We start from the raw sequence: 22,792 nt of genomic DNA, 5'->3' as shown, positions 1-22,792 counted from the left end.
ACTAATAGAAGCGGTGAGTTCTTACCAACACATTTAGTTACCATAAATATTAGCAATAAAATATAAACCTTGGATTCTGAAATTGTATGAGGATTACTCAAGTCTCATAGCATATAATTTGCAACCTGTAAAAAAATTATTTCTAAATTCTAAGAAAAAGCTTGTTTTAACTTGTTTTTTTAATTACAATTAAATTTTAAGATTAATGAGACTCCAAGTTAAAACATTTAGGAGGAAGCTGTCATATTCAAAATATAGTAGCATATGTCTCACTCTACAGCTAATTTTCAAAAAGGTTTGTTATAGCAGTAATCAAACCTAGCAAATCTAAATCAGCTCGATAGAACAAATTTGGGATTTGATAACAAGTTTGGTACATGTACAGCCATTTGTTAGTAATGATATATCCATAGTAGAACATTATTCCATAGTACAATATTATTCCATAGTAGAATATTATTTCATTGTAGAATATTATTCCATAGTAGAATATTATTTCATTGTAGAATATTATTTCAGAATGTTTTCTACATTATAAATATCATGATAAATCAACCAATTATGGCTTGTGAAATGGAAGGCAGTACATTTATTACTAATTTGGGTAGCATCACTCCACAACTCACTCTCTTACAGTCAGTCATTTTAACAATGGCTGTCTTATGGTTTAGGCATTATCACTAACTTTCATGCAGCTCTGTGTTCCGCTTTCTCTTGCCATGTGTTTGGGTTTAGTGCCCTCAAATTCATGTTACGCTTAGCTACATTTTTGTATCTCAGTCGGAATCTACTCAGATTTCTCATTCCTTCATAGAGTTGTGAATATAATAGTTGTCTCAACTATCGCTCATAACCCATCCTGTGCACATGTCTCAGCCATCTTGGGCCTTTTTCTATCATTATGTCCGCCATGAGTGGTAGGTCAGCCCATCTTAGGATTTTGATGTTTTTGACCTTATCCTTCTAGGCGAGAATCATTATGCTGCGTAGTTGTTTCATTACGACTGCATGCAGTCTCTTTGTTTCTATTTGGTACACTGTCTAGGTCTCAGCTCCTTATAATAAAGCTTTTAGGATTACAGCTTTGCGTACCTTACACATAGCTCAGATGGTTACATGGTTGTTCCTTCACAAACGATTCTAAAGGAAGCACTGGCAGTTCCAATTCTGTGACTAAGTTCTTTATCCATTTTGGCACTACCGGATTCGGTACTAACCCAGTTATATAAAATCTGTACAGCGGGTGTACAGTACTAACATTATAAAACAAGAGCAACAGTCGTATGAGAGTTGTCCTCTATAGACTTATCCATTCTACAAGGGTGGTAATGAATTATGTAGGACAGACAACTCTGAAACCTTTATCGAAATTTTTTCCGCGAAACGAGACGTTTGGCAAACATTACCTTGAAGCTTTTTAGGAAAACAGACTAATCAATTCCATTGGTCATTCTAAAAGTATTACTATTCCAATTGGACAATCCAAGTTTGTTGATCGGATGTCAGGTTTTCGATCAGCTGTAACCCGCAGGCACCTGCAGCAATTTGTTGAAATATGCATTCGTTTTATAATGCTAAGCAACCTGAGCACAAAGTTAAAGTTTAAAGAAGACAGTTTTTGAATTACTCACAATACGATTACCCTACTGTAACATCATTCGTAAGTATTTTATACATATGTAACATCGTTATTAGTTGTGCCCAAGGTACTGCATAGCTCGTTGTTGTGCATTTCGTAGCTTTTGTAAATGTCAGCAGCAGCACACATTTCTTCACAGTAAAAAGTTGTATCACTAGTTGTCTAGATAAGATGCTACGCAAATCTTCCTTATTATTATTATTATTATTGACCAATGTAGAATCGGATTTTATGATGCGATGTACGTATTTGTTTTGCTAGTATACTCCAATATTACTAACCTAAACTAGTTCATTACGTAACAAGAATTAAAATTCGTCACTTGTTAGATCGTTCTTCGCAAATGATTATTTTTGACAATTTTGTCAAGTTGTCGTGGATTAGCCTCATGGCATAATTAATCGCTTTCTGTGTGAAAACGTAATAACAATATTAGTGTCAACCTACGTAAATTACGAATTTATTCTACATAATAACTCCATTTTACACATTTAGTAATACGCTGTGGTGTATCTTTTTCAAAGATTCTACGTAATAACTCCATTTTACACATTTAGTAATACGTTGTGGTGTATCTTTGAAAATAAGCATATGACATAAAATTGCAAAAGGCAGATTGTATGAATTTCTTGCAGCCCTAACTGCCTGGTTCTCTGTTTTATGCATGAAAACTTTTTAGTATTTCATTGTTCTGTCATGCAGCTTAAGTACATATCTTAGGTGCCTTGAACTAGCCAAGAAGCTCCCAATCATATCAATAGTTGTGCGTCTCACTTTGACAAATGCGATCAGTTATCAATTTTATGTTATTTTCCTTTAAACAATTTTAAAATTTTGTTTGAATTTTTGAAGTTTTTTATGGTCTGGTTGTGCTACTTAAAATGTTCTACCCAGCAATTTGAGATTCAAAGACATGTACCAATTACAGGTGGCTTTAGGCAAATTTAAAATGTTCCTAATGGCAACGGTAGTTGTTATAAAGCAAACAAATAGACTCAATATGTTTCACAGACACCCTCATTATGTGAATATATATAACATTTCAATCGCTTCTTTTCCTTATGAAAATCATTATAATCAAAATTAAATAGTCAATGTTGAAGTATTACTATTATCTACCACTATTACCAATATCTCCATTTTTAAATGCACATGAAACAATTTATTAATTTTAATATAATATATTTTAAAATATTGCAAAATTGTATCTTAAGCTTTTTGAGACAACTTTGAATAGGTTCCTGACCTCTTGTCCTAAATTCTTGTCTTAAATCCAAATAAATTCTATCAAACTTTCATGATGAATGACCATTTGTTTTTTTAATGAACACTATTGGAATATTGTTTCAGCGGTATATAGTTGTTCGATTATAGATTTATTAGACATTATATAACATTTATAACAGTTTATCCAAATGTGTTAAACATTGTCTAGTTATTTGAGGTAGGAATGGTAAGGAATCTTTGATTGACTCAAGCCATCTAGCTGTTCTGGTAGAATGAATCCCTCTTTTCTGGTACCAATACGCAGTATTCCAATAGTATAAGAGTTAAGCAAAAAGTTAAAAATTCCAGATGAGGAAGTTCATGCGAATTGTCTGCAGTAGAAACATTTTTGTTACAAGATGGTTTAAATTGCAAGTCTTCATCACACTCATAGGGTACAAGGCCATGATAAAATATATTTTAATATTTTTTCTTGCTATTTTCACAGGCTTTTCAAATTTTTGCTTTTAAGAAATAATCAAGCACGTTTGACAACTCAACCCTATATAAACCTATCGATTTGTTTTACGTTTTATACTCGAGTATGTTCATCTACCACACAGTTTATAGGCTGGTTGCAACTGTAGATCCCTGGAATAAAAAGATCTAGGGGTGTTTCCGTCTTTACTGATCGCAAAATTAATGCTTTCTACATTCATGAGACTGATTAGTCACACAGAATAAGTGGATGTTTTTATTGGAATTTGCATTTTATTTGGAAGAATCTTTTTATATAATTTTCATTAAATATTGCACCATAGTTTAATTTTTAGAATTATTCAAAATGATTGAAAAGTAGCATTATTCAGCATCAAAGGACTGATGATGAAATTGTGAGCAGCTTAGCTATCTCAAATGCATGACCCTGTGAACAACAGTTTCAAGTTCAACTCGCGAGAAAGCCACTTGATGGTGAAAGAAAGGCATCCAACTCTAATCGCTCTAATCTGCCAAACCAGCGATGCGGACTAGATAAAGATTTAAAACAAGTCAAGCAACCCCAAGATATACACTAATTTAAATTTACCATAGAATGTCCAATGCACACAATGAGTATCTTTAGGTCAAAAATGTCTGTACATGTTGAATGACCCCCTTATACCCTGTTCATGAGGAATAACAGTTGGATAGGCATAATTTGTAACTGGGTATATCGATCATGGTATGAGCTGTCAGTGAGCTCATTCATCCTTGACAGAAGAGTAATAGTGGAAAAATCTTAATACGGTCAGACCTTGATTTATGATCAAGGTATGTGTAAAATTTCAGCATTTGACTCAATATCCCAAGTAATTTCCAAATGCAAAAAGAGGCTTCACAAAATATTGCAGTTTTGCGAATTGATGTTTGTGTATGTTGTTGTTGTTCTTATCTGTTGCGCTTCTTGCCTTCTTTTAAAAAAAGTTCCCAAAAAAGTGCTTTCTCTAAAAATAAAGCGTGAAAATATAAAACAAAATGAACAAAATATATATCTTCAAATGAATTTTTCAAAAGTTCTAAGGAACCTGTACAAAAACTGTGAGTAAAGCGAAGAAAATAAATCCTGAAACGTAGTTCGATTTGAAAATTATAAAAGTAAAAATAGCAAATTTATATTAGTTTACACAGTTTCATATAGGCAATGTATCTTTTTTAATACAGTACATATTTATTTGAAATGGTTATCTTTATGTCTTTTGAGTTGAGTAATAAACTGAACAAAATTCATGAATTATAATGAGTATATGCGGGTTTAGACTTGAGCAAAAAGTTAAACCGATAATCTCAGTGTATCCAGGTATGACTGCACAGTCAAGTATGTCAGTTCGTAGAGAAAAAGAAAGAACCGGTTATTCGTTATACTTGATGTCTATGAAATCATTGAAATGATTAACAAGCAGCTGTCGTTATGTCATTGATAGCACAGTGTAGTTGCAGGACATTCGCCTGCTAGTTGCGATTATTAGTCAGTAAGATTGTTGATTCAGTCATACAATGCTTCAATAAAAAGGAAACAAAAGAACCGAGCATGTGCAGAGCTGCATCTTTGCGGTGCCTGGATGCGCGCGGTTAGTCGCTAGCATCGACTTTATAGCTGGTCTCTGTTCCACCTACATTCTCAGGTGTGGTGTATGCGATGAACCATCGCCCTGTGTCATTATTTAGTTTTTGGATGAAGTATACTCCTGTTTAGTCAGGTCAATAATAGATCACAATCGCTAAAGTGTCATTGGCCTGACATGCTGTGGCAGTCGGTTTACCAGCTTGTCGGCAGCTTCCTGAGAAGGTTTTCTATCACATGCTATTTTAGGTGATCCTAGCTCTGCTCCATCATTGTATGGTCTGAGCCAAGAATTTAGCTTATCCTGCTGCTTTCAAAATAATATTAGCAGAGCTTATGTCTAGATCAGTATTGCTTTTATCTGTCTATTAATTCCTACAGCCCTCGGTCTCGTAACACCCAGCCACTGCCCTATCTCTTACCCCAGTTACTCAGCTGTACTGCTATTTATTCTCTTCTCAACAAGCGTAGGGCAAAGGATGACCATAGGTTAATGGAAATGCATGTGTTGTTTTGTCCTCCTGTCCTTCCTGTTGCACCACTGGTTCGCCTTAAGACCAGTAATTAATGCAGAAACTATTTATTCAAAGATGTCTCTATGTAAGTCGGTGGGTTGTACCTAGACTCGTGTATGATACATTGAGTGGTCTTGGACGCGGGTCAAGAGAATTTCAATAAATTATTACTGATCACATGAAGGTTGCTGTCGTGTATTTGGCACTGTCTAACCAATGTTAGGTACCCGCTGGAGATTTAAGAGGTGATAGCTGTTAATGGTGGGTGGCTACACACCCGATGTTTAACTGGGATATCATGCTATGGTATCAAGCATGCTTGCCAGATCTCTCCCCACAAACCCTTGAACGAAATTAATATATTTGTCAATAAGGATATTCCTAGCAATCCTCTTATATTAGTGATAAAAAGCGGACCTCTTGTTTTTGGTAACTTTAGAAAACTCAAAAGCTGGCTTGGTGTTCGCAAAATTGGCTGATGAGTGACAAGAGCTGCAGCTATTGTTATGCTCAGCAGTTTTGTGAGAAGCACCTGCTAAAGCTGTCATTGCAAGCACTTTTTAGTTGTGTTGTCGAAAGCATACAAACTTATATAAGAATAAAATTGTGACAGTTGCTGGCTACTGCAGTAGCCACCTCTCCATTGAGCCACTTGTGCCATCAGCTGTGGTGAATAGATGCCGCTGGCATTCAAATATTCAGGAATGCACTTGTGTGTGGAATGCACTGGCGTGTGGGACACAAAGTAACCAAAGATAATATGAGTATCTAGCCACGTCTGTTAGTGTCAGTACAGGATATCCTTGTCCTTAGCGCGACCATATTTACACAGTTTGGTCATGTGCTCATGCTATTTGCTGCCCATGCCAGTGTAGCCTCGCATTGCCCATCTCGCATACAAAATACTCCCTTTTGCTTTTCATGTCCATGCAGTTTTATTATATTCACTCTCGGTTGTTTGCCTAACTGCACCCCCTCTATCACTAGTGTTACATGCTACGAATGTTTGAGCTTCGAAGTGGTGGTTTTGATCGTCGTCATCGGACTTATTTACACGATACGCAGGAGTGGTGACACAACTCCCAATTGTTTGTAGCTGACGAGTTTACATGCTACGAAGAAATTGTCGCACAATTCCGCGTTTCGTATATTATAGCCTGTTGCGCTTTTAGCTACAGCGAGCCTATATTTTATATCGCAGCTGACACTGGTAAAATGCGTCTAAGGTCAAATGTCAAAACTTGTGGGAAATTTTTCTTTCAAATTCGGAGTTAATATTTATAAAACACATGCGTTGAAAGCAGAGCTACGTAGAGATGCTGTAAGGTATATCACTAATGAAGACGATGAAAATACAACCTTCGATTGCAAAGATATATGCAATAATACGAATATTGATGTTTACATCATACGCAGTACTTTGTTAGTAATATGATGTTTTCAAAAATACTTCTTTGAGTAGGAGGTTTGAATCGCCTCGAAGAATTACATATGTGACGTTCGAAACCATTTACATGCTACAAAGATATAAAATACGACAAAAATTTGTAGCGTGTAATACTAGTGTTTGATAGGCATAAACAACAACCATTTTAGCCTGAGTTCCCTTCATTTGCACAGTGCAGCTTGTAGCACGGTCAATGATTTATTGGCTCTACATCTGTCAATACCTGACACATTCAACAGCTGCCGAGGGAAACTAGCCTTAGTTTAAAAAAGACAGTTATAAAATACTAGCCTAAGGTCAGATATACATGTATAATGCTGCAGGAGTAGCCCTCACAACTGTTTAGCCCATAAATAAACTTCACCTTATTATATAAATGTCAGCAGGCATGAGCTAGTGACTGATAACACCGATTTACCTGTCGAAGATCTGATTTCTAGCTCTGAATGATGCTATATCGAGAAATGGCTATATATCATGAACGCTTATATAATGGCCATTATTTTCAAAGGAAAATAAATTTTTACACATGCGTGATAACAGCCTCGTGAGCATCTGCAAGCCAGGTTTTCTTAGCAAAGTGCATCCAATCTGGTGTGTGCAGCTGGAGCGAGATGTTCATGCTTGCCCGTTGTCCCTCGTTCATTGCTATGCTCTCTATTAGCCATGTGTCATGCTCTCTATGCCATATAGAGAGCATGCTCTCTATGCCATATAGAGAGTGTGCTCTCTATGCCATATAGAGAGTGTGCTCTCTGGATATGCGCTAATAACTGTTATTGGACATTTGCAACCCATGTTGTTGGTAGTGTGACTCATCACTAGTACTGACTGGTACTGACTGCTGATGACTAGTACTGACTGCTGATGACTAATACTGATTACTGATGACTAGTACTGACTGCTGATGACTAGTACTGACTACTGATCACTAGTACTGACTAGTACTGACTGCCGATCACTAGCACTGCTCACCAGCACTGGCCACTGATCACTAGTAATGCCTGGAACCTGGTATTCCAGCAAGGTCATCTGGTGTTGCCAATCTCTAAGCCTAGTTTGGCATAAAGTCATACATTGACATATGGCTTTTATGCGTTCTGGGCCTGAGCTCATTTATCAATTTACTCGTGTATCAAGGCACTATTTCCTGTATAAAATAACTACATACAAATTAATCCGTTATAATACTGTGAAAAACCACCTAAAACAAAATATTACTGTGGAAAACGTGTTTTTGAGTGTTGTAGCCTTAATTAGGCACCTACGCTAGCAAAGTAACAAATACCTATTTATTTATTAAAATCTGCAATAAATTGTAACATTTCTATGTACACAGTTGTCATTTTTCCCTTTGAGACAGGCATAGGGGTTAACAAGAGTTTGAGAGAGACTTTACAACAATTCATTCGGTATACCAAACTCTTGTGACGCTACGTAATAGAAACTTTGAATTTAACTCAAATGATTTTGGCTTACTAAACACACAATTAAAGCTAAGTTTTAATCTTTTACTAGAGTTACTTTATTTTTGTCATCCTAATTTTTTATTAACTGTTTCCGGTTTGACGCTTTGTGTCTCGTGTTCACTATAACTTATAGCCAACCTTTTAAAACAATTATTTTAAACAAATTAAAAAATTTTCCAACTGATTCAATGAAAAAGATTGAGCGATGCTGTTCTTGAAAGCTGTTTCTCTCATACCTGGCCATAAAGTAGCCATCGAGAACCGGCTCGTATCTCAAAGAAGAAGCTTGTTCACAATTTTGCTTGTATCTCGATTTTCTCACATGTTGGAGACACTCGAATTTTGCGGTATAACTGTGTTGGACTGAGCGTGATAATCCACCTTTTAGTTGTTACAAGCGGTTAAAGATTTCAGTGCCAACAGATCTGCTCATGAAACGTTTAAGGATAGTTCATCAGCTGATTAAACCAGTGAAAATACAGGTTTGTTCCCTTGTTTTGTTCATTTTATGGTCCAGTTTCTTCTTTTTTGTTGCTGGCTAACTTTCACCATTATTTCAGCCTTTTTCTCCTGTATATAGTGACAATGCAACAGTGAAAGTAGTGTTAACTCAATTGTTATGACAGATTGCAGAGTGTCAGTAATAAGTAATTGATGTGCTGAAGACCATTCAATGACAATCCAGCCAAGATGTCTCTGCATTCACAGACACAGTTTCTTTGGTGTGGAGGATGCAGATTTGGAATTGTGCTCACGTTGAGTTACCATGTGATATGTGTTTCTATGGACATTCATGTGTTGTGGATTAATGCGGGTGCTTTGTAAATAAAGATAAGGAATTTTCCGCCAGAGGTTATAGCGGAATATTCCTGTCTCGTCAAATCAAAATAGAAACGACGGAAACATGGAACATGTTTAAAATGGAATAGCTTGGGCGACATTTTCATGTGCACCATTCGCAAGAGCCGTTTCTATTTTTCACAAGCATGAAACATGCGGTAAAAATTTGTGAGTAGGAAAACTTGCTTGACTAGCGGATCTTTGCTGTTTCGGATTAAATGTGTCATGGAAATGAATCCATTCGCAACTGCATCTCAGCCATCGTAGAGTTGCTGTGGTGTGTGCATGTGTAAACTTAGTAGATGTCTTTGCTAAGCATCTACTTCCCCATGGCTATCTACTTGTGTGTGATGCCATAGACATTGAGAACTAAACTGTAATGGATCTGCAAAGTAGAGTTGGTACAGCTCCAACATTTCATAGCGCTACCACTTTGCTCCCGCTGATAAAGTTTCGCTCAGAAATTATCCATAGTGGAGCTTACCACTGAGCGCCTCATGCGAGCAGATAAAATATCTTCTCAGGGCTGCATTGTGCCATAGTGGGTCTCTCACTAAGTGTGCTGAAACAAAATTGCTGATGCACTGCTCTTTAGATTATAAGGCATCTTTTGTGGTCATTAATTTTTCCAATGTACTATTTTAATCAGAAAAGTTTCAAGTAATTAACGATGTGTGAACCTAACTTTGTGAAAAACTCATACTAACTGGCTATTACAGTTGTAATAGCCAGTTAGTATGAGCTTAGATATGAGCATTAGACACCCCAGTTTACGATGTCCCTGCTGAAAGGTTTTTTCGCCTTCTGATACGTAACACGATGTTGGTTTGTCCCACCATATGACTTTTTTCGTCATACAATATCAAGAAAAATTTCTCTCAATGCTCAAATTTGGCAGTCATTCAGCATACCGACTGCCAAACTATGAGATAGATTTTGGCGATTAGCATATAAGCGTTTTTGTTATTCCGACGTATTTACCATACCACGTCGAAATAACAAAGATGCCGATATGCTATTTGCCTTAATTTATCAATTTGAGGGTAACACAAAGGACCACTAAATGTTGGAATGAAAATTTAAATATGATAAATCAAACCCAGTCATACGATTAAAAACTGTACATCTTTTATTATAAACTTCACAATCAAATATTGAAAGATTTAATTAATTTTTTGTTGTTAAAAGGTGCACAATGTGTAACAAACTAAACAGAGCACTCACCTTGACCTTTTATTATCGTACAGAGGTCTTGATCTCTGGTTTTTGACCAATGCCACCTCTCAGATGCTATCGGCTTAACTTTGTTTATCTTTGCTGGCGGAATGTCAGTCCTTGGGCTATATTTTTGTCGATTCTCTAATCTATCAACTTTTTGTCTATCAAATATCTGTCATGGAAAGTGGCACTATGTATGAAATATTATTCAGTAGTGCTGACAACTCCACTTTCAAAAATCTTGAATAAAAGTTATGTAAAACGGCTAGAGAGGAATGAGAATTAATCCACGCTGTTTAGGCATAGACATGGCACTGACTCCGGGAATGCTGTCCAGGTTGAATAATTTTATGATGTTATAGCGAATGGAGCTAAACTGCAGTGGCTGGAAAGCTGACAAGAGATTAACATATTTTAGACGACTTCACAGACAAAGTTTTGCATTGTGTTATATAGATTAGCATATATTTTGTATAAACACAGAAAACTTCAAATGTATTCCACGGTTATAGCAAATTTAGTGCTTATCTTCTCTCACGCATTTCTCTTTGCAGTAGTTTTTCTTTTGTAAACATATAATAATAAATATCATGAATTAGTGGTAGGCACCCGTACTCTAGACAAGTTTTATGCTATTTATTGATTTACTGATTACTACATTTACTAAAAACAAGCCAGGTTTGTTGTGCCAACAGCTTAGCAAAGTGTCAAGGTTGAGTAACTAGTACACCCGTGTGCAGTCATAGATGATGTATGATATATGACTCTTTTTTATCGGAGGAAATTAACTCAGGTTACAAATGCACTTTCACTTTCGATAACATTTCAACCTTAGTGTTTAAGAGAATTAAGGCTTCTATTGCTTCTTTTGATTGGGTCCCGATTGAGAAATATCTTACTTGAGACTTGTTTTGATTGGGTCCCGAGTGAGAGATGTCTTCCTTGAAACTTGTTTATTCTAAACAAAATAAAGTTAAAATCAAGCCATAAAATAAATGACTGTCACTATTGTAACTAATAGCAACAATAAAAGGCAAATATGACAGAAGTATAAAATAAATATTATTTAGCACTATCCTTTCTATTGCACTGGAGAAATAGCTGGCAGTAAGCTCATTCCTTTCATATCATTGCGATAATGGGTATGGAATTTTCTACCATATGTAAAAACTATATATATAAAAAAAATTGTTTCCTCACCCCGGATACCCCGTATGGGTGGTAAATTCTGCTCTAACTCGGGTCTCCTACCAGAGACCTGGGAGTTTGAGCACTCGCCTCAAGATCTTAGCTGTTCCCAATAGCGCACTTTTCTGCAACTCACCTGAGTTGATTGCTGTTGGTATTTGGGCAAGCCACATTTTATGCCCCGGTGTTATTGCGCCTAGTGCCCCAATGACTACTGGGATTACAGTTGTTCTTACATTCCAGCATTTTTCAATTTCTTCTCCAAGAGGGAGATATTTCTCTACCTTTTCTTTTCCTTTGCTGGCTATATTGTAGTCATTGGGTACTGCTATATCTATTATAGTAGCTCTCTTGTTCTCCTTGTCCACCACCACTATATCTGGTTGGTTTGCTAGGACATGCTTGTCAGTTTGGATGTAGAAGTCCCAGAGGATCTTAGCGCGGTCATTTTCATTGACTTTACCAGGAGCTTCCCACCAGTGTTGTGGTTTATTAAGGCCATATTCATCACGTATATGTACTGTATATATATATATATATATATATATATATATATATGTATATATGTATATATATATATTTATATATTTAAGTACACTAGGATTTACAAGCATGAAAGTATACAACAGTGTTACATGTGTGTAGCTACAGAACAGTGTTACAAGTATGTTTGCATAAAGCAGTGTTATACACATGTAAGTGCAAGACAGTGTTACATACGTGTAAGTACAGAGCAGTGTTACATACTAGTAAGTACAGTACAGCATTACATACATGTAAGCACAAGACACTGTTAGATACGTGTAAGTACAGAACAGCATTGCATATATGTAAGTACAAAACAGTGTTACATACATGTAAGTACAGTACAGTACAGCTTTACATGTAAGTACAAGACAGTGATTGGTCACCGCTTTTTTGGTTTGAGCTGGCCTGAGTCGCCCTAAGACTGTAATTGTATGTACTGTAAGTGTATGTTCTGTAAGTGTATGTACTGTAAGTGTGTGTACTGTAAGTGTATGTACTGTAAGTGTATGTACTGTAAGTATTCTTCTTTCAGCTGAGGACTAAGAAACACTATGTCAACAGATGAGACCGATCTGTCTCTACAGATATTGTGATTCCCTCTAAAGATAACAGGAAGACTAACATAACTCGACATAGTCTAAGGAAAGGTTTATGAACTATCCTTGCAGGTAATTAGTACTCGTACCACTAGAGAAATAGCCCAGTTATTTGTCCTCATAGATTCATATATTCACTTTTATAATGGCTCAATTATATCTTTAAATGATTTTGGTTATTTTTTGTTTAAAAAAAATGTGAAAGGTTTACAAACTATTCTATAATAACTGGCTTATATATTTTAATTAGTCAAAACTGAGTTTAGGTCAGCCTCATTGGAACTTTCCTCTATGTGACAAGGTGATCAAATGCTGCCAATGCTGCCAATGTTGTATCTTTACCGCTGCACTCGTGTTACTTCCTATAAGTAAAAATTTACAAAAATGATCCATTGTCATATTTTTAGAAAAAATTAGAGGGTTATTTCACCTTACAAACAGCAACGATTTTCTTTTGCAATTGACAAGAAGACACTCCTTTTCATGATTTCATCCCTTGGTAGTCCTGAACATGCCTCAAGTAATTTAGTATCTCCCTTCAAGTACAGCACTACGAAGACATTTGTTGGAATCGTTGCTAATACAACACATTCATCCTGCAGCAATTCTCTGACCTTCAACTGTCCTTCTACCAACCGTGGAAAGAATGAGAAGCAAACGAAGTGGAGAGTTTGCCGAAGAAGAAGAGGAGTTCAGGAGGGCTTTGGACGCTGTTCCTCCGCCAACTCCCCCAGACGGAGGCTGGGGTTGGATTATAGTTTTATCATCATTTTTCACGAATGTGATTGTGGATGGAGTGTGCTACTCATACGGAGTGATGCTACCTGAACTTACCGAAGCACTCCACGCCTCCACAGCAATTGTGAGTCTGGGTGGAGCCTTGCTTCTCGGTACCTACATGATGTCAGGTGAGTAGACCCATATTCTCTCCAGGTTTTTCATGTGTGAGGGGATTTGGCTGAGATGCCTTTCTGCATATCCAGCTATGAGCATAGTCGAAACATGTCGCACATATGTTTCCATGACGCAGTTAATCCGCAATAATCCACAAGTTAAGAGAGTCTTATTACTCGCAAAATTTTACCGAATGCTTAATGTTTGCGAAAGGTCGAAACGGCACTTCTGAATGATGCCCAAAAAATGTCATGCGAGCTATTCCATTTTAAATATTTTCCACACTTCAGCCGTTCTTATTTCAATATGAGCAGTTCAAAATGAGCTATGACCTCTGGTGTCGACATTCTTATTCTGTTTAAGCCCACGATAGTCCGCAACATGCCATGTCCATTGAAACACTTAGCACGCTGTAACTCAACGTGAGCACAACTCCAAATTCTCATCATCCAAGCGTGTAAGAGCATGGGGCAGTCATGGCTGTTTAACCTCGTTGCTAGTTTGTGTAGACCTATCTGTTATCATAACATGGTTGTTATTACAACAGCAATGCTCTTTGTCTGGCAACGACAAAAATTACCGGAGGTGCCTTCTGTGTGGCAATAGTGACAGTAGCTGATGCGTTGTTCAGTACAGCTCCTGTTCATCATCACTGAGTGTTTATGGACAGTTGTGCAACCAGTTCTGGCTAAGCAGCAAAGATATAAATAAACCAAGTTCTTTTAATACGACTCGGTAACTGGCGCTTGTTCAAACCTATTTTTAATTTTCTGCTAATTTTAGGAATAAACGATGCAACCTGCACTATGAGGTCCTGTTTAGTAATTTTTCAAGTATACATTAATGCAGTAGATGCTTCTACAACGTAAATAATCCGTTCCAAGAACGTTTACGCTATAGGGATTTTACATTATACGAACAGTAAAATACATGTAAATTGCCTAATCCATTTCAAGATCTTTCCAAACTCACCCCTTTGGCCATACAAAAAAATCTAAACTTGATTTTTTAATTAGTCGGCTGTATTGTAACTTTACTAATATTAGTTTGCATTGACAATTTGTCTCATTTTCCTAATCAATTTTACTGGTTTTATAGTCTATGATTGTGGTTATTTTACCATAAGTCGATGGGAAAACCCACATATTTGACGTCCATTTTCAATGTTTTTTTTCTAGACAGCAAAGTCTATTCTGGGAAGTAAAACTAATAACAAATATTTTGTATGTCTATATATATATATATATTTCTCAAAGTATGACTGTGTGTCGTATCGTATGTCGTATATCTGTCTGTCATTCCGGCTATAGCTATTATTAGAATAGCTGTATCTGGACAACAATGCAGATGCAAAGTCATGGCTTACCGTCATTAGAATCCTAGCTTATTAAGCAGCTTACTGGACTTTTCCATTGGCAATGTGCCCGGCTAATAGCCTGAAAGTTATAGTTGTTTGACAAAGTTTTAAAACCTTTACAGTTGTTTTTATTTTTCTCTTAATCTCTTTCAACTACACGGCACACTTCTCTCATGATATGTAGTTTGAAAGTTAGATTGGGAAATGTTGTTATATGTTAAATACAAATCGATTTTCTGTCCAAAGACTTTTTATTACTCGGGCAACGCCAGGGAGCACAACTAGTCTATAATAAAGCAAAACAAAAATATGTTTCACTATAAAAAGAGCGGTGTCAACACGTTTGTCATCTATATGTATTCAGGGGTCAAGGTTAGAATAAGAGATAATTTTTGGTGATACTCCCAGCTTGTGACATTCATATTGGTAGACTGACGCTGCAACACCTGCACCAATCGATCGCCTTTAAGTATTTTTTAACGATTGCGCAGCTACCTATTCTCTGTTTTGTCGACACATCTGACGATCTATCATGACGAATTAATATATCATGGAAGTTGTATATATAATAGATATAATGCTATATGTACGTCGTTTTTTCTCTCACAAATGTGGTGAGATATGTTACCATTCAAATCGAATTTGAGAAGTTGCCCCTACTTTATACCATATGAACTTTTTTTACGTAGTCCAAAGCAGAAACTTTGCTAAATTTTTCAAGTTATCTAGACTTGACGTTATAGGAGGCATATGTTGTAGGAGCGTTTACTGGTGTATCGAAAGGCGACCTTGATTGCTTCAATACTGATGCTCGACTTTTGATTTAGTCGACAACTGAGAACTTATTCCCATAAAAAATAATAGTAATGAGAAAATTCCTTCTAGAACCAAAAAGGATCGAAAATGGTTTTTTAATATGTTCATTTAACATTACTACGCCACAGGCAGCTTCACTCGAGGTTTGGATTCGTCTACTCATTCCCATGTACTTCTGAAGTTGATTTTAGGTGAGGGTACTTAAATCAGTCAAGGTAAATAGTGCAATTGCGTAATGAAGCGTGATCTTACTTGAAACATAATATAGAAACTAATCTAATAATAAGAAGATATATATATATATATAATCTATATATATAATCTATATATATTATATAATCTAATAATATAGAAACCTTTTTTTAAAATTGACGATGCATTTAACTATACTATTGACTAAAAAGTCTTTTTTCTAAAGGTTTCACCACATTCAGTAGATTTTAAACATAAGATGCTAATATTTCTTTGAAGCAACCCAAGGACCTCGTCAAATGGATTTTATGGCATGTGGTATGGCTTGTATAAAATGGATGTTAGACCAGCTGAGGAGGACAAAATTTACACCTAAATTCCAATATCGATAATCCGGTTTTTAATGAAATAAATTTTCATAGGGTCAAGAAACAGTTTAAATTATATATATTCGTATGGAGTAAACCTTTAGAATTTTTGTTTAAAGTTTGTTTCTTTCACTTATTATTAACTTAACTTTTATTCCTTAAACCATAACTGTCACGAACAACTTTTATCGTATTTACTAAGTAAATCAGACACACTGATTCCGATTTTGTACTCAAAATAAAGATTAGTCCACTAATCTTCAAAGTCAATTAGGCTTTTTTAAAGCGTTTCAATATCCGTTTCGAAAACAACACAATTTGCATTACAAGCTCCGCCCATAAATATGTGACGAAACCTAGCTTTTTCAGAAACGGAAGTTCGGAATGTTTAGTCCGATTTAGAATAATAAAGATGGGTGTCTTAAAACCCATTATTATCTAAATCCAGCCTGTAAAATAATTTCAGTTTTTTATGAAAGGGATATAAACTATTTAAAATTGCTTGCAGCTTGTTACATGACGTTTAAATGGGCGGGACGCCGAGAAAAATGAGCTCAAAAAGCGCGGTTTTATCACAAGCTAGCGTTGTTATCGCGCTTTTTAAATATGCAATGCTAAATAGCTTATCTACCTTTCAGAAAAGACTGATATTATTTTTAAAGCTGAATTTAGATATTAATGGATTTTAAAACACCCATCTCTATTATTCTAAATCGGTCTAAACATACCTACGTAACTTCTGTTCCTAAAAAGCTAGGTTACGTCACGTGTTTATGGGCGGAGCTTGTTATGCCGATCGTGTTGTTTTCGAGACCGGTATTAGAACGCTATAAAAAATCCTTCATTACTCTGAAAGTTAGTGGCCTAATCTTTATTTTGATTACAAAATCGGAATCAGCGTGTCTGATTTACCTAGTAAGTACGATACAAGTTGTTCGTGGCAGTTATGGTTTAACATATTAATTTCAGCAGACTTGTTCACGTCTGAAGGCCTGGCTGCCCACCAACGAAATGCATCTTCTCCTAGCCAACACATCGACAATTCATTGCCGATGAGTCGTTTTAAAACGAACATGTGGTCTATGTTGGTAGAGATAGAACTAATGCATCTGTGATTGGCTGAAATAGGTGACTCCTGATCTCGATTCAGTCGTATTTATTTTCAAGACATGCTCATTGCATCAAAGTTTAGATTTTGAACGACGATAACAACAAGGTTTCACACAAATATCTACTTATAATATATACACAAAGATATTTTTGTTAGTAACATATATACAGTCAAACATGGATAACTCACCCACGGATAGCTCGAACATACGGTTAATTCGAACGGTTTCTTTGGTCCGTTCCCACGTAATGATAAATTGCTATAGATAACTCGAACTCAACACTGTTAACTCGAACTGTTTTTTGCCCAACGGCTACCGAAACAGTTGTTATCACTTTAGAAAATCACTTTATTTCAAGCCATAGAGGTAAACTTCAACTTTTCGTAATTCATAAGCGTTGTTATTACCACCATCGGCAAAATATTTTTGTCAATGACTTTTCTAAAGGTTTGGTGAAATTTGATTTATACCAAACATCCGCTTAGCGATCGCCCTTCGGAAGCGAGGTAAAGTGAGGTAATCTTTGCATAAACATAAAAAAAATCAACAAAATTGATCGTGGGTAAAACGCTCAAAAGAAAAAGATGACTTTTCTTTTGAGCATTTCAACAACGATCAAGTTTTGCCAATGTCAATCTAAAAAACGTCCTGGCAATAACATCACCTCAAACAACGAACCAATCTCAAGTGATAGAAAAATCTCTATACTTTTTGATAAAAACGTTTTAAACTTTACATTAGAAGCATTTAATTTGAAACAAGCCATTTGTGCTTTTGATTTATATTATAGTTTGTATATGTACATGTATCTACTAATAAATAAGTAAATACATGGACTTGTGACAGTGCTCTGATAACTTGGATGCTCTGATAATTCAAACACTTTCGCTCGGTCCCGTGAAGTTCGAGTTATCCATGTTTGACTGTATATGTGTATATATATATATATATATATATATATATATATATATATATATATATATACGAAAGTCACTTGTATAAACTGGAGTTCTTCGTAAAACATTGGAGATTAATTTTTTGGTAATCAATATTTTTTTCACAAATCTTTGATGATCCATGTCAAAAAATGAATATTCTAATATTTCAATAAAGGAAATGTAAAGAAATAAAGAAAATGTAGCAAGGATGTCATGGCCTTCACACAACTAGTTGAATTCTCATTGATTAATATATTTTAACGCAACGCGTCGTTACGTAGCTTCGGTGCGAGTAGCCACAACAATATCTACACTATCTGTCGACAATGCATTTCGTCAGTGTTTGTAGCCAGGACTTGACCTAGTGTTTTCACAAACTTCTAGTCCTGACAAATCCGAGTTATATAACATCCGCTCATAACACTATAAAATTCTCTATGACACTTTCATTGGTTTTTAAACAGAAAGCAAAACTAACTTGGTTAGCTAACATATTTATCCACGCAGTAAAGATATTTATTTAAGGTCAAAGGGTCAAGTATAATGGTGCGTCGTCTCCTGCTGTCCTACTTCATGAGGCTTTAATAGCTTCTGTTCAAAAATGGCAACAACTGGTGGTCAGCGCCATTTCGAGTGCGCAGATTACGTACTTGAATAGTTACGCACTACCAAGTATTTTATTTTCAACATCAGGAATGGAAACCTTGATAAATGGAGAAATGTCTTTGTCAGTGTGACGCTTTTCGTTGCTTTCATAGTAACTCTGAGTGCTTGTTGTACAGTAGCCCGTGCCTATCAGAACTCCACGTTTATCTTTACTAGGCCTTAATGTTTGTACAGTTGTACAGTAGCCCGTGCCTATCAGAACTCCACGTTTATCTTTACTAGGCCTTAATGTTTGTACAGTTGTACAGTAGCCCGTGCCTATCAGAACTCCACGTTTATCTTTACTAGGCCTTAATGTTTGTACAGTTGTACAGTAGCCCGTGCCTATCACAACTCCACATGTATCTTCACTAGGCCTTGATGATTGTACAGTTGTACAGTAGCCCGTGCCTATCACAACCCTACATGTATCTTTACTAGGCCTTAATGATTGTACAGTTGTACAGTAGCCCGTGCCTATCACAACTCCACATGTATCTTCACTAGGCCTTGATGATTGTACAGTTGTACAGTAGCCCGTGCCTATCACAACCCTACATGTATCTTTACTAGGCCTTAATGATTGTACAGTTGTACAGTAGGCCGTGCCTATCACAACTCTACATGTATATTTACTAGGAGTTAATGGAGTAAGAATGTTCAAGTCCTCGAAAGCAATCGTAGTCATGTGTAGATTCCAAGGTTAAAACTGTTCTGAAATGTTGGTCAAGCCAAGTTTGACAAATCATCATTTTACTTTATAAACACCACTCGCTAATAAAAGTACAGCATAACATGATGGGCAGAGAACAAATTAGTAATAAGCAAATAGAAAGGATTCTTATAGACTGTGTACCAATGCAATGCATTGTCAGTATGTAAGTTATTACTAAGGTTACAAGTATTGCAAGCAATCACATGTATGCTGTAACCCAGTCAATACTTATTTCCCACTAGCACACTAGTGGGGTAGGGAGTTGTTGCTAACATTAGGCACTCTGTTAAAATTGGCAGCAGCATTATCACTTCACTTTCTACTTGGAGGCAGGAAGCTGCATTTAATATCCCCAAATATCAGCAAATGTTTTCTTTATCCTGTTGGCTCGATATACAGTTTTTCTGTTGCTGATGTTACTTACTGTAAATGCCCACTGTATTTATATATATATATATATATATATATATATATATATATGTTGTATATATATATACATGTTATATACGGTAGGTACTAGCTGCATATCATGAGCTGAAATATTTGCCGAGTATGATTTTGATTTGACATGGGAATAGCACTGAGTGCATCGATGGCTTTTATTACTCAATACCATTATATAATTAGTTACACAATTTTCATTTGACAAACTCGCTAATGCTTTTAATACCCTCCCTTATCTCTCTCTGTCTATCTATTGTGCGATTCAATCTCAAAGAGCCAAGGAGCACTGCATTGTCTATAGCTTTTGTGAATGCACTTTGATGCTAGCGAATAGACCATCACTATGTTTCCATGATGCGCAAATTTGAGCCAATCCACAAGTTAACCGCATCATGGAAATGGCATAAATCTGCAAACTAAGCGTTTTGTGATTTGCAAAACTTTATTAAACCCATCCTGTTTGCGAATAATGGAAAGAGCACTTGCGAGTGATGTGCATTAAAATACCGCACAAGCTATTCAATTTTAAACATTTTCAATACATCTGTCGACCTTTCTCGCTCGAGTTTCACGTGTTTGCATCACTAACACGTGCATCGCTAATTATTAACTTAACACGTACAATTCTTTACCTTTTATCAAAAAGGCGCTGGAGTCAATCTGCATCATGCGAATGTCCATAGAAACACTTAATTCGCAGGGTAAGACAACTTGTACACAACTCCATATCTGCATGATGCGCTTCATAGTGCATGTGTTATATTCTATTACAGGGCCTGTGGCCAGCGCCCTTTGCAACAAGTTTGGGAGCAGAAAAGTTGCTCTTACGGGTTGTCTCATATCCACCATGTCCGTTTTACTCTGTCCCACAGCTACCAATGGTTCTGCCTTTGTGGTGCTCTTTGGGCTATGTACAGGTACAGCGTTATTAATAATTGTGTCATTATTCATATTTTACAATCACAGCGGTTTAATAGCTTTACTTCATGAATGTGTCCATCATTGATATAGTTTCAACCTGTTGTAAGAAGATGTATGGTACTTCTACCTTTGAGTGGGAACTCCCGCAGGTCCTCAAAATTCTTTCAGCACTTTCACTCACTTAGACTTTGATGCTAAATTGTTATTCAAGATGAATTCAAGATGAATTACATTTACACCCTAGTGTTATTTGTTTCCTGTTCGCTGACGATCAGCATCTGCGTAAAGCAATTTTGGTTCAAATCGTTTTACCCAGATATATATCTGAGTTTCAAGCTTAGATCTGAGAATTGTTCCAGAATATCAGTGCGTATGTCCTCTGGCTATACATGGAGTAATGTTTCAGAATATCAGTGCATATGTGTTCTGGCTATACATAGAGTTATGTTCTAGAATATCAGTGCATATGTGCTTTGGCTATCCATAGAGTGATGTTCCAGAATATCAGTGCGTATGTGCTCTGCTATTCATAGAGTAATGTTCCAGAATATCAGTGCATATGTGTTCTGGCTATACATAGAGTTATGTTCTAGAATATCAGTGCGTATGTGTTCTGGCTATCCATAGAGTGCTGTTCCAGAATATCAGTGCTTATGTGCTCTGGCTATCCATAGAGTAATGTTCCAAAATATCAGTGCGTATGTGCTCTGGCTATCCATAGAGTAATGTTCCAGAATATCAGTGCGTATGTACTCTGGCTATCCATAGAGTAATGTTCGAGAACATCAGTGCGTATGTACTCTGGCTATACATAGAGTTATGTTCTAGAATATCAGCGCGCATGCGTTCTGGCTATACATAGAGTTATGTTCCAGAATATCAGCGCGTATGTGTTCTGACTATCCATAGAGTTATGTTTTAGATTATCAGCGCGTATGTGCTCTGGCTATACATAGAGTAATTGCTCAATTTTCATGATTAATCAGGACTGGCTGCTACGTGAAAAGTGAAAATTCGTGAAATAGAAATAAATAGAATTATATCTGATAGTCACATTTTATTAATCGTAAGCATTTTTTGTTTCTCATATGTTTATTAGACAATGGTAAGGGTCGAGGGTGTTTAAGAGGCATGATGGAGGGTGTCACAGGTGTGTTGCACTTTTACACTCTGTAAATTGTAACAGGAAAATAGTGCGTTGTGACATGACGGCTGCTAGCACAAAGCTGCTCATGGAAAGATTTCATTGCACCAGAGTATGAGCGAGATTGTATTTTATTTTATAGATTTTATTTACATTTGATTTTAAAAGAATATTTTTTTCCCCGCGAAGTACTGAAGCTGCAAAAAGTCAACCGCGAACTAGCAAGGGGTTACTGTATTGGCAAAGGAAGTAATATGTCTACACATCTCACAGGAGATGACAACTCTGTATTATTCAAGCTGTGCTCCAATTGTTGGATTCTGTTCAGCCAAAACTTGCCTACTCTTTGCCATATTAAACCAAGAACTCACCCTAGTTTAAACTAAATTCACTAAATTTAAAGATGTCTGTAATTTAGTAATGTACTTTTACAATGTCTTTAAATACTGCGCATAATGACTTTTGTATCCGTCCTCTCAAATTTGTGTGACTTTCTTAA

General features: G+C 36.2%; 1 protein-coding gene across 1 annotated transcript in view; it reads left to right on the top strand.

The window, feature by feature from the left end:
* The first annotated feature begins 1,519 nt into the window (after nucleotides 1-1,519).
* LOC137385718 (monocarboxylate transporter 5-like) overlaps nucleotides 1,520-22,792 on the top strand; it is a 40,055-nt gene continuing 18,782 nt past the window's right edge. Inside the window, exons 1-4 of the mRNA XM_068072252.1 lie at nucleotides 1,520-1,660; nucleotides 12,684-12,819; nucleotides 13,350-13,655; nucleotides 21,002-21,145. Coding sequence (XP_067928353.1) covers nucleotides 13,394-13,655; nucleotides 21,002-21,145 — 406 coding nt within the window. The 5' untranslated portion in view covers nucleotides 1,520-1,660; nucleotides 12,684-12,819; nucleotides 13,350-13,393. The remainder of the gene's footprint in view (nucleotides 1,661-12,683; nucleotides 12,820-13,349; nucleotides 13,656-21,001; nucleotides 21,146-22,792) is intronic.

Source organism: Watersipora subatra, chromosome 1 (genome assembly GCF_963576615.1).
Source record: "Watersipora subatra chromosome 1, tzWatSuba1.1, whole genome shotgun sequence".
Lineage (NCBI taxonomy): Eukaryota > Metazoa > Bryozoa > Gymnolaemata > Cheilostomatida > Watersiporidae > Watersipora > Watersipora subatra.
The sequence above is the reverse complement of the archived record's forward strand: the minus strand, read 5'-3'. Positions and strand labels throughout refer to the sequence as shown.